The sequence below is a fragment of the Sminthopsis crassicaudata genome, chromosome 6 (assembly GCF_048593235.1).
Source record: "Sminthopsis crassicaudata isolate SCR6 chromosome 6, ASM4859323v1, whole genome shotgun sequence".
Lineage (NCBI taxonomy): Eukaryota > Metazoa > Chordata > Mammalia > Dasyuromorphia > Dasyuridae > Sminthopsis > Sminthopsis crassicaudata.
In genome coordinates, this window is record NC_133622.1 from 124,988,552 (window position 1) to 125,003,452 (window position 14,901).

General features: G+C 34.0%; 1 protein-coding gene across 8 annotated transcripts in view; it reads right to left on the reverse strand.

The window, feature by feature from the left end:
• The window catches only part of LEF1 (lymphoid enhancer binding factor 1), a 168,992-nt gene that overhangs the window by 153,280 nt on the left and 811 nt on the right, over positions 1 to 14,901 (reverse strand). For 4 of the 8 annotated variants that reach the window (XM_074272869.1, XM_074272863.1, XM_074272867.1 and 1 more), the window contains exons 2-3: positions 12,392 to 12,458; positions 10,594 to 10,730 (exon numbers count right to left, since the gene is read on the reverse strand). In XM_074272869.1, the coding sequence (XP_074128970.1) occupies positions 10,594 to 10,730; positions 12,392 to 12,458 (204 nt within the window). The remainder of the gene's footprint in view (positions 1 to 10,593; positions 10,731 to 12,391; positions 12,459 to 14,901) is intronic. The other 4 variants (XM_074272868.1, XM_074272870.1, XM_074272864.1 and 1 more) reach the window with 1 other exon arrangement.

The window sequence follows — 14,901 nt, forward strand, 5'->3', positions numbered from 1 at the left end:
CACAAAAGTCTGTACTCCAAAGCCATCTGGTTAGTTATCTTGTCCACTTAATACTTGGGGGAATGGCATAGTGAGACATAATGAGAGAAAGAATGAGCATAAAGAATTACCATAAAACTTCCACCGTCTTACTAAAATGTGCCTACTTCTGATACATTTACCTTAACAAACTCTATTTCCTGTGACTTTTATATTTTTGTGTAGACCGAAAGAAAGGTTGCACTATGAGGCCTAGAAACTAGTGCACAGTGATCCTCTGTTGTTCTTAGGACTTAGGGGATTTTTGCATCACTAAAACCTGCAAAAAAAAAACTTCAGCTCCATAATTCAGTCTACGTTTAAACATACAAACACAAGTATACACAAGTACACAAATAGAACAAATCTTTTTTCATCTTCTCTAACTAATGGGCACTAATGAAAATATCTCACACTCCTTTGAAGAAAGTTTTATCTTTACTTGTACACAAGAGTCAGAAGTTCAAATCCTCATTTTGCCCAAATGGCTGACTTTTCTAAGCAGATGGTACAAGACTAAAGCAGGCCTCTCCTAATAAAGTTTCTTAGTACCAGAAGCTTTTTCTATATAAATAAACATAATTATTAAATTCCTAAATATATTTCCTATATAAACAAAGTACTATCATTTAAAGAGGGATTCTTAAAAATTAGAAGTATTGACATTTCATAGAATTTGACTTGGTGGAGGTTTTTGATTCTGTGGTACTTAGTCTAAGCACATCCTCTAAAAATATAAATTAGAATCATCTTTGAAGTTGAAATAAAAAAACAAAAACAAAATATATCAGTAACATAGGACAAAAATCACAGATTTCATTCACTTTCTTGATTGGAGACCCAAGAAACAGACTGCTCAAAATGAGATCGCAGAAACAACATAGATTTTTTAAAAAGCATTTTCTGAGTGAAGTAGAAGCTACCTAAAGTTTGTGCATTACTATTTAAAATGAACCTCTAAGCAAGGAATAAACAGATACTCCTACAGATAGAGGCCATCAGACATTTATTTGTCTATATAAAGGATATCAGAGTTGTATTTTTTGGGGAAAAAAAGGCCTTAAAAATGGAGACCTTACAATAAATGTCTTCTCAATCCATATTGAAATGCCAACTTTATTTAAAGTTAAACAATATTTTAAATTAAGTTTCTCTTAAATCATCAAAAGAAACCCATAATTACAATATAGTCATACCAATTTTGTTTATAACTATTTGAAATTTAGTCTTACATTCATAGACAAATAATGGTGGCTTTTAATTAAAAAAAAAACAATCTGTTGGCCAACTAAATTCTAATGTAAAAGTAAATGAATAAAGATGGAATAAATGAATTCAGGGTTTGCCAAGAATACTCAGATCATTATTTTCCTCCTGCTGTTGGCAACAGCTTCCTTACTGATTACCACAGTTGCAGCAAATACTGATTTTTTTCCCTACCAAGTTTTTAGTTCCATCTCACTGATTCAGAGAATGTGTAATATATGTATAAAATATAATAGTAGCCCCTTTGTAAGCTACTTCTTTTCTTCATTTCAACTAGTCATCTAAGATTTTAATTTTTTGTAGAAAAAAATAAGAAAAAGAAATATCCTATGTTCCATTTTCAATATTGAATGTAAACTGTTGGTTCTACAACAGTTATATATCTTTCTTACAATAAGGAAAGGACAAAGGGGAGACTAAAGAGCAAAGATCAACTGTTCCCATCTCATTTAAAAAATATTATTTCCCTTCTTGGATTCTTTACTCTATTGGCTTCTCACTTGTGTTTTCTCTGCTCCATTGTCTACTAACACAAGGATCAAAAAATTCTTCTGCAACCTACAAGAGACATTCCCTGCTGATAACTCACTGTATTAGTGGTGATGTTGCAACATCCAGAAAAACCATACCAAACATTTTTAATATCTGAAAATATCTCAAATGCTTTTATAAAAAAAAGTCTCTGTACCTGGTAGAGAAGAAAAATAAATTGAAAAGAATTAACCATATAATACTAAAGCACATTTGAAGTCAGTTTTCTTATTATTACTAATACATTTACATTTCAAGCACTCCTTTAAAGAAAAAAAAAACATTTCTATCAGTCTTTTAGGTTTTTAGGACCTACATGAGAAGTCCTATGACTCATTATGACATGCTCCTTATATCAGAATCAAAATTTCACTCTGTTTTACTCCTAATAATGATTGTTATTTTTATTCACATTACACTCTTTAACTTGTTCAAGAGGAGATCGAGGATTAAAAACAACTCCAATGCCTCTCCCTTCTTTCTAACCCCCCTACCCCTTCCAAACTCAATACTCCACATGGGAGAAACATTAAAATTTTTAAATACTGGAAATGATTGAGCAACTTCCTTAAAGCTGTTTTTTTTCTCTTCATCTTTGGTTTGATATGATGGATGATTTAAAAACAAAGGAACAATCACATGAAGCATTTCTATTTCACCATTCACATTGGAAAGTAAAGAAAGAATGCACTGAGCACCTAGTGCAGAAAATATAATCCTTGAAGTTCATGGTCCCTTAAAAGATATAAAAAGAGGATACATTTTTGCTAAGGAAAAAAAAAGATTTGACTTTTCTTTTGTTAGTTTGTTTTAGTGTATGCTTTCATTTGGAAATTGAAAACATCACCAAATAAAAGGAAATTAAAACTGCAGTAAAGTTACTCCTAGTCTCATTATTCTGATATCTTATGTCATAGATTTGGAAATATAAGAGACTATAGAGACTATCAAATCCATCTGTCTCATTTTACAGATGAGGAAACTGAGTCCCAGCCAATTTAATGAACCTGACCAAGGTCAGACATGTAGTAAGTGGAAGAGGTGAAATTCAAATTCAGATCTGATTACAAATTTGGCCCTGGTTCCAAGACACTAGGATGTCACTCTCATTATGTTCCTTCACTAAGTTTAGTGTTGAATACAAACAAATAAGCTTAAAAAAATTCAAATCTCCCTACTTCTAGCCCTCTCGGGGACAAAAGACTATATGAAAAAGGGGCGTGGGGTGGGGAATTGATGGATTCTATAAAGTCAATAGTAATTTTCCTAAAACACAAGACTGACCAAGTCAATAAACTCCATTGGTTCCCTATTGCCCCGAAGGCAAATACAACTTCTTTTGGCATGTTAGATTCTTCACAATCTGGTTCCAACCTATTCTTCCAACTTTATTCTATTTGATTCCCTTTCAATGCTTCTAACCAAACTGAGCTCACTCTTATTCACACAATTCACTTTACCTCTCATCTCCATGCCTCTGAACAGAGGTTGTTCCTCATGTTGAGAATGTTCTTTCTCCTCACCTCTCTACCTCATAGAATTCCTTCAAAGCTTATATGAAATGCCATCTCCTACAAAAGACTTTTCCTGATATCTACAGGGGTTATTTATTTGTAATGCACATCACATATATATATATATGTATATATACATATATACATACTTACACACAGAATAGATTAAGAATAGATATATACATATACATACATGTATGTGTGTGCATGTGTGTATTGTCTTGTGTATAGAATGCATGCTTTTTGAGAGCACAAATTATTTTGTTTTTTAGCTGTTATTTCTCCAATGTCTAGACACAGTGTCAGACACATGGAAGATGATTAATAAATGCTGATTAATAAATTACTGATTGAGAAATTTCATCCTGTTTCATTTTAGGAACAATAATGAAATGGACATTACATTTGTAATGACATTTTAAAGTTCTCAAAACACTTTCTCAATTATAAAAGTTAAAAAGCTTTTTAACTCTCTCCCACATTGTAACTTGTATCACTTGTAAGAGTTCTTACAATCATTTTTAACTTGTTGAGAAAGAAAAATACAGGTAATAAAAACTATCTCTTCTACTCCAACTCTTGCTTACATTATACAATGTCTATTATATTCTCCCTAAAGGCATGAGACACAAACCCTTAATTTGAGAGGCTTGACCAGCTACAGGTATCAGTGTGTAAATATATGTGTTTTATGGAGACTTAAATCTCCCTAATTGTTTTTGATAACACTCTAAATACCTCAGGTTGAAATATCAAAAAATAGCAGTTAGGTATCCAAAACTGTAGATCTAGTGCTCTTGCCTGGCCCCTTTTCTTTTCAGATGGGACGCCTCCAGCCCTTGTATAGGTTGTTTGAACGATAGTTCAACCCAGGAACATTAAGAAATTGATTTCATCTTCAAGTGATTACTGAGGCAAAGAAAAGACATACTACTTTGTGGAGTCACAAGTTTAAAAAATGTAAAAAAAAAGTGCATATATTTTAACATATAGGATATGAATTTTAAAATATTAATATATGTGATATATAAGAATTAAAAAAGCTTTATTCTAACTCTTTCAATGAAGTGCAAAGTCTGCCTTTCCCCCAATCAAAATGCCATCTCCTATTTTTCTGATGTCCCAAGATATTATTAGCTCATATTTATATATTTATTTTATGCAGTCTATATGCACACACACGTGTGTGTATTTATACAAATATACATATATGTATGCATATGAGTATGTATCCAGAGAAAGAGGGAGAGACAGACAGATAGACAGATAGATAAACAGAAGAGGGGAGTTCCATTTTAACTGAGCAAAGTAACTTTTACTAAGACTTTAATTAAAAGGAAGTTTTAAGAAGTTACCCCCAACACAGCAATACCAACAAATTTTGAATCTTGTTTTTGCCTGAGGATATGCATTTTCTCTGTTAAAACATAAGCATTCTGGTGTTTTCACATGTATCCATACTGATACCACATATATTTTCTCTTTTAAGTTTCAAATCTTGTTCCCAAAGCAGAAACAACTTTGCACACTCACATGTACACACACATATACATATTCACCCACAGAGACAAACATAGAGTGGTTCTCAAACTAGGGTTCACATGCCCTCTTAAGAGTCCACTAATTTATTTTAAAATATATTTTAATAACTATTTTTATATTATTGTTTATGCATTTTAAAAAATTATTCTGAGGAGACCAAAACATTCTACATATACACATATGGAACAAAAAGAGGGCCAGAATCTAGGAATTGATATAATAATTTATTTGAAAAAAAATTACAGTAGTACAAAATCAAGGAAACTCATGGTTAAGGAGTAAGTCTCCTAACATTAAAAGGGACCTATCATAGAAGAACAAATTTAGCTCCATCATGGTGTTATGTTAATAAGGCTACAAGTTATATTCCATATTGGCCAGTTTCTACAACCAGAGATTCTGCCTCTAAATAACCAACTCTATCTGAATCTCTTAACAAATAAGGGACTGTTGCAGAGTATGGATAAATCTTTATAAATCTAGGTTCACTCTTAGAATAATTCAAAGTTCATTTGGTGTTGTAGTTTCTAACCGAAGGACAGTCACAGTATCCTATAAACATTCATGACAGTTATGATTCTCTCTTCTTTTATAGACAGAAGTAGCTCCACCATCACCACCCACAAGAATTGAGCAATAAATCACTTAGGAGGTAGCTCATCTCTTACCTGTCTATTATATACTGATGGATTTTGCAAGCACAGAAACTATAAGCAGTACACCTTAACCCTTCAAAACATATTATTCAGGGAATATTAGAAGAAACCTAATAATTTCATAAAATTGTTTTAGGAAAAAGGTGTAATTTTTAAATTAATAGCTATTGTTTTATATCTTCCTAACATAGTGTAATAAATATTCTAGGGCTGAAAGTTCTTTTTAAAAAGTCCCTGTCTTTGAGTAATCACTACATACAGTAGTAATGAACTCTCTACCCAAATAATTGGTCTTTAGATGATATTATTATGATCATCCAGTATTGCTTCTAATGTCACTAGAAAAGTCTTATTTGGGCTTATATCTCTTTTGGGTATAAATCCTGCAAAGGGCCCTTTTCTAGCCTTGTAAGAGCCAGCTGAACAGATAAGAGATAGAACAGAAATCTGCACCCATTTATTTTTCTTACCTCTTATTATTTGTCTGAGAGCAGAGATACTTTCAATAGCCTATTTACAATTAAAACATCTTCCCTAGACCAGGCTAGGAGTGGGGTGAGGGAATAAATAAGCTTCATTTCCAACCAGAGTGTACAAATAACCAAAAGAAAATTTATCAACAAGTACTTTCTCTAACATTGTACTTTAGTGTCTCAATTAAAATGGAGCTGTCCCTAAGTTCTCAAAAGGGCAACCCAAAATTCTGAGACTAGTACCAAAATTCTCTCTATTAGAAGAGCATATGTTTTTGGAGATCTTACAAAACTGGAAAGCATCAGAATATGACTTAGCCTGGGATTGCATGATTGTGGCCCTGATACCAAGGTAGTAATTTAAAAAAAAAAAAAAGCATAGAAATGCATGAAACTTTTTTTTAAGAGTGGGAAGGGCTAAATTTGCTAATTTTATTAAGTAGTGAAAAAGTTCATAAGATTTTAGAGTCAGAATAGTGTTCTATCAATAAATATTAAGTAAAGTCAAGTACAAGGGATACAAGTACAAGACACTTGGAACTTTATTAATGCAAAAGGACAGTCAACATGATTTAATACTTTCCAGATGTGAGCAACAACAAAAACAGTCCCCAAAGATTTTTTAAAGTTGTTCTTTAGTGTATGTATGTGTGAGAGTAACTTAAAGTTTGCTTTAATTTTATCTGTCACACAATTAAAATACTGATTTCCTTTAAAATCATATAACGGTAAAATGGGAGATGAAATATTTAATATTAATGATAGGAATCAAGATAAAATACCATATATTCCTTCATATATAAAGAATGCCAACTTCAATGAATCTGATTCAAATTCTTCTTCCTCTCTCACCCCCCCCCCCAAAAAAAAAGGAAAAAGAAAAAGAAAAATGAAGGACTAAATTAGCACTATCCAGGTAGTGGTATGGTTTGGATATGAATTTGAACAGCAGCTTTTGCTTTGTTTTCTTGAACATGTTTATGATACCATTTCTCCCTCTCTATATACCTGAAGAGAAACAAATTGTTTCTCTTATGAAGGGTTAAGTCTTTGTAAGCTATAAGGGAAAATGGAAGTCTGATTACATTAATGAATAGACAGCCACACTAAAAGCAACTTTACCACAGTGAGGTCAGCAAGGCTGAAACCAATTTTACTCACTGGTAGAAAAATTTTGCAGTGTGCTTCTAATAAAGCTTCTAGGCTCCTGCTTCAAAACATCTAATGAAGTTTCTGTGTCTTCTTTTCAGTCTCTGTTAAGACAAACTCAAAGTTTTACTGAGTTAACACATTAATGCTCACCAGGTCTTTTTAAACAATTTCTTCTTAGGATAACATTATCTCAACTTTTTTGTAAGGCCCATCATTTCTCCCTCCCTTGGAGTTCACATAAATATCTTAAAAATCATCTCCATAAATCCTGGAAGGGGAAAAAAACAATAATAAACAAACAAAACCAGATTCTTTAATATGTGTTTGAGTGTTTCATATCTAAAGGATGGCAACCGTATTTAGAATTAATGAAATGTCTTCCATTCATTCAGTGCTGCCACTTGTTAATTATCACTGGCATTTTCAGGTTCATGTACCAATAATATAAATATCTGAGGATGCTCTAAATGGGATGGGAGGAGCCTAGGTTACCAGGTGGTTTCCAGTCCTAACACCTCTAGGCAATAGATACCCTAAATAAGTGATTGCTTTGTTATGTAAAAAAACAAATGGCAGGGATGCCACAAAGTGACTGCCATCCAAGACCCAAAAGCTCACACAAATGGTTACCTACCTCTGACACCTTTGATGGGAACCTAGATGAGGCCATTGAGGGCTCCAGGAACAGTTACAAACTCAAAGCAACTAAGAGCACAGTGAAAGAGCAGTAAGACCAAAGTGAATGAACAGAAGAAAGGCTGAGAGGTTGTCTTCTGGCTAAAGTGTTTTTGATCTCTTACACATAAAAAAACCACCCCTTCCCCTCAACAAAGAACCCAGCCGTTAAGCATTAAAAAGCCAAGTCTGCAGTATAGTTGGACTGTAAAAAATATTCTGTAACTAAACACACATAGCCTTGTGGCTAGACCTGAACAGCTTCTGGAATTATGCAAATTCCTGTGTACTACAAGAAAGCATTGCCTAAGAGAAATCTGTTCAAAAATACATGGGGGAGGGGATGGAAAGGGGAAAAGAAAAATGAACAGAAGATACAACCTTCACTGTTTTAAACCATCAAGGTGCACTGAGCTCAGGCAGACACCCACACACACACCCACACACACACATCCACACACACACACCCTTTATATATTGACTCTGCCGTAGGTTCCCTAAACCAAAAAACTGTTCAATACAGACTTCATAGTTTCAAGCAATTCCCTGAAAAGATAGGACTTTCTCTTGATCACCAGTATCTCCCCCGGAATAATCGCTAGAATAACAGCTCACATTTATATAAATGATTTGAGGTTTACCCAAGTACTTTTTTTGTAGCTACCTCATAATCAAAATCCTCAAGCAGTTTCTGCTGGACTAAGTAAAGGAGTGGAAAGGAAATTTAAAGAGGGCAGAAAAGTCTGGGGCTTTTCTTGGGTCTCGTTTATTAATTTCAGAAAATTTGTTTTGGGGAACTTTTTAAAAGGGAAGATTAGGCAGGTCATTCTCATTTTCTAGGAATCACAAAAAAGGAGGAATGTTTTATAATGGTCATAAATAGGGTATATTTTTCTGCATATTGGAAGCTATAATACTGGATGCTGAAAAAAATTTTATCCTAAATATTTTTCAAAGGAACCTCTCTTTTATACAGTAAGCCCGATGTTAAATGGTGTTTGTATGCTCCTAATTAAATCTATGTAGACATTAGAAATAAAATAATAAACAAGGAATGACTTAATTTGTCCCTATGATCAAAATAGATTGTCCCATGCAAAATTTGAAGTTAATATTTTATATTTAACATTTGTTTAGTCCACCAAATATAAATTCCCTAGCATATTTGTAAATTTTTAAAAGCCAGAAATATCTTATGATTAAGAATCAGAACATCTAAATTTATTTGGTCACACTAATGAATTCATCTTTTCTTTTTTAGAAAGGAGACCAGGATCTGTCTGTATTTAAAGTATTTCCTGTGATAAAACCCAAAAGGCCTATTTTCCAAGAAAGAATAAAATCAGTTGCTTAATGATCAAATTACTTTTAAATGTCTGATAGATTTTGTCATTAGAGATGAGGTCAAACATTGGTTTCTATATTTTTATAGATAAAAATAATAATTTCTAGTCCACTGTACTTATATAAATCTAGTTATATGGAGCTAATATTATGTGTTCTATCATATCCAAGGCATGAACAAAAGATACAAGATTGTTATAAATAATCATTATCATAAGTTGATTGCTCTTGACGTTTTAATCAACCTTGTATGGTTTTGTGAATTTTTCTTTCTATGAGGTAAAGGGTTCAATTAGGTGGATACTGGAAGGTGAATGGTTGTTTTTGCTCCCATCAATCAAGAAACATTTATTAAAATACCTCTTGTGCCCCTGGATCTAAACATCCCATTCAATTTCTAGTGAAACTATGATTATTGGTTTGAGATGCTAGGTTTGGGTCATTACATCAATTAGTTCAACTTTTTTTTCCCCCAGGACCACAATTTTAAAAATAATAGTCTAGTAGGTGTTTTTTGATTCAAAAGATAAATGAGAGAAGATGGATCAACATAAATATATAAACACTAGGGGAGGAAGAACTCAAAGTCACATTCTACTCACAGGTCAGTTATGTCATCTCTCTGTAAAAATCGCTAACCTAATTTTGTTTTTGAAATAAGTATTCAAATGCTACATAAACCAGACTTTTCAAGTTTTTTTTTAGTTTACCCTTTCCAGGAATATAGAACATTATAGCAAATCCAGCATATTTAAACAATTAATACAATTGGAAATCCTAACGAGTTATATTAAGTCAAGCTTTTCAAAATTACACTCAATCTATTGCCAAAAAGAGAAACAGTCCTCCACGTATTATCTTCATATACTATCTTGCAAAACCTCATAATGGAGCTGAAAAGTATCACTATTATCCACAAAAAATGGAAAATCATTGTATTTTTAAAGCTTAAGTGTGCCCTATAGCCTTATATGAGCCTTCTGTGGCTTTGATTCTTTCTGCCTTATTATGTTCCCTTTTCAAAACTGTTGGATACCAAAAACCATGTAGTATTTACATAATGGAAATATTCTATTTCAAATTTCTTTTCTATATAAAGAATACCGTAAGGTTGTTGGGATTTTTTTTTAGGGGGACAGTGTTACAGAGTTGGTGCAAAACAAAATCATAATTCAGATGTAATATATGGGGATACCTCCAATTGATTCAAAAGTTAATATTCCAAGGTCAAGCTCACCAAAACCACTATTACAGCAAGTCCAGCAATCACAAATGCATTCATTTCATCTAAGAGCTGGTATATAACATATAAACATTCAAGTTGTGTGTGGCTTTTTTTAAGCCAGATTCTTAAAGACAATTACTAGAGTTTGAATTTGGGAAGGGGGTGAGTGAAGTTTTAAACAGAAATATATTACTCACTGTTCGAGGGATAGGTGGAGAGAGAGATCCATTTGACATGTAAGGGTCATTATTCATATTTGGCATCATTATATACCCAGAATAACCGGAGTAAGAAGGGCCCTTGTTGTATAATCCTCCATCTGGATGTTTTCCTGCTAAAAAATTAAACAAACAACAAATGATACTTTGATTTTTTTCTATGGCAATTTATTTTTGCATCTCAAAGCTGAACAATCATAAGGCAAATATTCACCCTACAGAAAAGACCCATTTATAGAATACTTTAAAATGTTGTATTATGCATATATGTACCTTAAACTGGAAGTATACTTGGGCTCTAAAAAATCTATTGATAAAAGATATTTTTAAAATATCTGTTTCAATTTACCTAAACTACAGACTGATGTTTTGAAAAATGAATTCTATCCATCCAACTTAATTCAACAGAGTTGGCTAAGGCAACATAGTGCCATTGAAGAGAACAAATATGGGACCAAAATTTCAAAAATATAGATCATCTCTCTGGACATATCACCTGTAAATTCATCTTTCACTTAGGTGGCCAATATTAGGAGGGCTTAAAAAATCCTAAGTTATCAGAAAAGAAAAAAAGAAATGTCAAACAAACAGTTTTATCTGGCAAATATGGTCAAGAATCTAAATTCATAAAAAGTTTACTCTGTGGCACTTAATTTTATAGCAGTATCAACATTCTGTCAATGGCAACAAGTATTTGGAATTGTTCTGTGCACATGAACCTCTGACTCTGTGGTCAAGAAGAAAGCATGGCATTATATAGTCAGACAGTTTAACTTCCTCTACTGGCTGATATGTTGCATGTATGAACAATTCATTCTGGTCATGCCATTAAGGAGAATAGAAATGTAGTCTGGTATACAAGGGAACCCTACCAACGGTTGTAACCTATTAGTTGGTATGAATCTCTTATTTTAATCTATCAAATATGTATTCTAAACCTATCCCTCTCAGCCTACCCCTACCTCCAAACAAAACAAAATAAGCAGTAAATGCCAGAAATTAATCATAAAGGATTAAAGGATCATAGGATTTTGAATTGGAAGAGTCCATTGAAAGATCATATAATATAACTCCTTTATTTTAGGGAGGCATAAACAGAGTTGACAGGCCCAGAGGAATGATTTGGCCAAGGTCACACAAATGAGTTATCAGTATTTTGTTACTATGACTGAATTTAAAAATACAAAACTTAATGTGACATCTTCCTAAACTAAGCTACCAATTAATATACTAGGCACTGTGGATACAAAGACCAATATGAAATTAAATGTACTCCCTTCAAATAATGTCTATTCCCAATCATGACATTAACACATATACTGTTCAATTAAAAACTAGGGCATGGGTCATCTATTATAATTCTTATTTTATTTTAAATATATATATATATCATATATATACATATATATAATTCCTAATTTAAAAGAAAAGAAAAATTAAACTCTTTATCTAATACATAAAAATATCAGTAACTTAAATAATTCAAAATATAAGGTTCAAAATATAAGGTTCCAGGAGAAGAGGAAAAATGAATGTTTTAACAATTAAAATATTATACCATATCTTTATATCACTAAACTATTTCTCCACTATTAGAGTTACATGTCCACCAATATATAGATACATTTAAAAATCTAAATAATTCAGTTATATTTTCTCTTTTGTATTAAAACCTATATATGCAATCTTACAAAATTATTTTAGATTGAGGTACTGGAATGCATGTTAAAAAAAAAAAAAGTCTCATTAGAATATGTAGCAGCAGCAGTATTCTTACCTTCCTCAGGGTGATCTCTGGCTTTGTCATGGTATGATTCCTGAGAGGTTTGTGCTGGTCTGACCACCTGATCACATGGCATCCATATCACGAAAAGAAAAAGAATCTTGTGTTACAGTACATAGCAACAATATATGTACAAAAAACAACTTCTTAACATAATATTTGGGTAATTATAAGCATTAAAAAAAAAGAAAAAATTTCACTTTAACTCTGAATCTAATAACTTAGATCCCAATCTCCTTTCTGATGTTTACTACTTAGGTGATCTTGAGCAAATCATTTAACTTCCTTGAGACTCAATTTCTTAATCTATAAAGTAATGAGGTGACCTCTCCCTTTCAGCTCCACATCTTCAATCCTACTGTGTATTTTTGATCAGGTATTTGTCCAATGTTTTTATAAAGTCTTCTTGATAGAATGTGAGCATTTCTCTGATCTTGAAAGTACTGAGAAAATCATCTCAAAGCCACGTGGAGAGTTAATTTCATTATAAAGGTTTTGAGCCTTTATAGTCTTTTGTCTTTATATTTCCTCCACACACATGCACATTTACTCTAGAACTGGATAGAACAGGATTTAAGGACCAGGTTGCGAATCTTAAAATTTATTCTTCATCTTGAAAATGAAATTTTAAACCTAAACAAATCAAAGACACAGTAGAAGACTGCTGATGAGTTCCTTGGAAGATTTTCCTCGGAGATCAGATCAAGAGAAGTCTTCTGTTACTGTTGTTTCCTTCACTTCAGTTTAGTTTCCCAACTATTAGCTTGCATGTTTCTGCTTGTGGGTGCCCTTTGAAGCTGGAATAGTACCCTTATCTGAGGCTGATGAAGGAAATTCCGGACAGTTACCGAAAAGGGACTATGTAGTAGCAATTGTGGCAACCATACTAGGCATCAGAGTGAGACAAGTGCAAAACATCGACCCCCAACCCCTATTATTTTTCTCCCATCTATTTTCATGCTTTTTAATTAGCTACTTCAAATACAAGTGCAATATTGCTACACTTTCCCACCACAACATTGATCCTTTCATATCCTTTATCTCTCCCTTTACTTAGAAAAACAAGGGAAGTATTAGTTGAGACTGTACTAATTCTTCCCATTTTTTAATTTCATAGTCAATAATGGGAGACTCAGGGAAAGGTATTATTTCTAGTAGGAAAGCCAGTCCTGCAAAATACCGTATCGCTTAAGTGTAAAGATACTTTTCTCCTCCCACACACACACCTTGGGAAGGGAATTAAAGGAAGATTCGAGTGCTCTTTTAGCTGCTGCCTCTCCATTTAACCTTTCTCAGGGTGTGTGTGAGGGTGGGGGTGGGGTGTGGGGAATACATTTATTTTTATTATGGCCCTGTCTCTTTAGAGCCTCTCTATGTACTCAATCCTTGACGAAGAACTGTGGCAGTATCTTTTGGAGGGGGAATCATTGGTGCGATAATTTGGGGATTTAATCCAGATGGCTTTCTGAATCCCAGCACAAAGGTAGATAGTAATGGACGTCCATACACATCTGGTAGTTTTTTTTTTTTTTTTTTCCCCAAGAGATACAGTTCTCTATATTTTTCAGATATAGATAATAAATGTATAGTCTACAAATATCTTTATAATCTGTACAGATAGACATCTCTACATAGCTATATAACACATAAATCTATATCTGAGTTACATGTGTATAATCTATTTTTATGGCAGTAATATTTCTAGGAGGCTCTTTCAGAACCCCTCCTTCAGTTGTCTTCCCTTTTTCTCCCAGGCACCCACGTGTCTCTATTTTGCTTTACTCGGGTTACTGGAGCTGTCTCTGGGAGCGCTATTATAAAGGAGTGCAAGTAGATCTGATAAAGAGCCGTCAATCCTCCCCCCCCCTCCTCCAATACCTCTCCCCACCCCCGGGTCTTTGGGTGCCTCAGGACGGGCTCAATCTCGATTTAAGCGGCGTTTCTGCGCTTGGTTTTAGTGCCCAAACAGCAAAATGCCCGCGATGGGGAGTGGGAGATGGAGGGATGCGGAGGTGATGAAGTGGGGTGGGGCGGCTTGGAAAAAACCAACTTGAGAGCGAGGAGACGAGGACCTTGTGGTCACCACGTCTGGGCTGCGGCAGATTCCTCCGGGCCACAAGTGACAGGCTTCTGTTACTGCCGAGTGCTGTGTCGGCAGCTCTGTATCCCCACCCCCCACAGTAGTACCCTCCTCGGGCTCTGCCCCCTCCCCCTCTCTCGCTCGTTCCACTGGTTCCGCAGCTGGCAGCCCCAGCCTTGCCTCACGCCTGCAGCCCCCCGACCTTGCTTTCCGCCCTCTCCCCACACCCCCAAAGGCTTTATAGTGGTTTAACGCACTCGGGCAGATAGCTACCGAAAGAAATGAAATGTATACACATTAAAGGAAAACTTTTCACTAACTGCTGGTATTCCCCCTCCCCCTTCCTTTGCTCTATCCTCTCTCGGCCTCCCTCGCCTACTCTAAAGGAAGAAAAAAAACGAAAGAAATTTAAAGCTAGATAAAG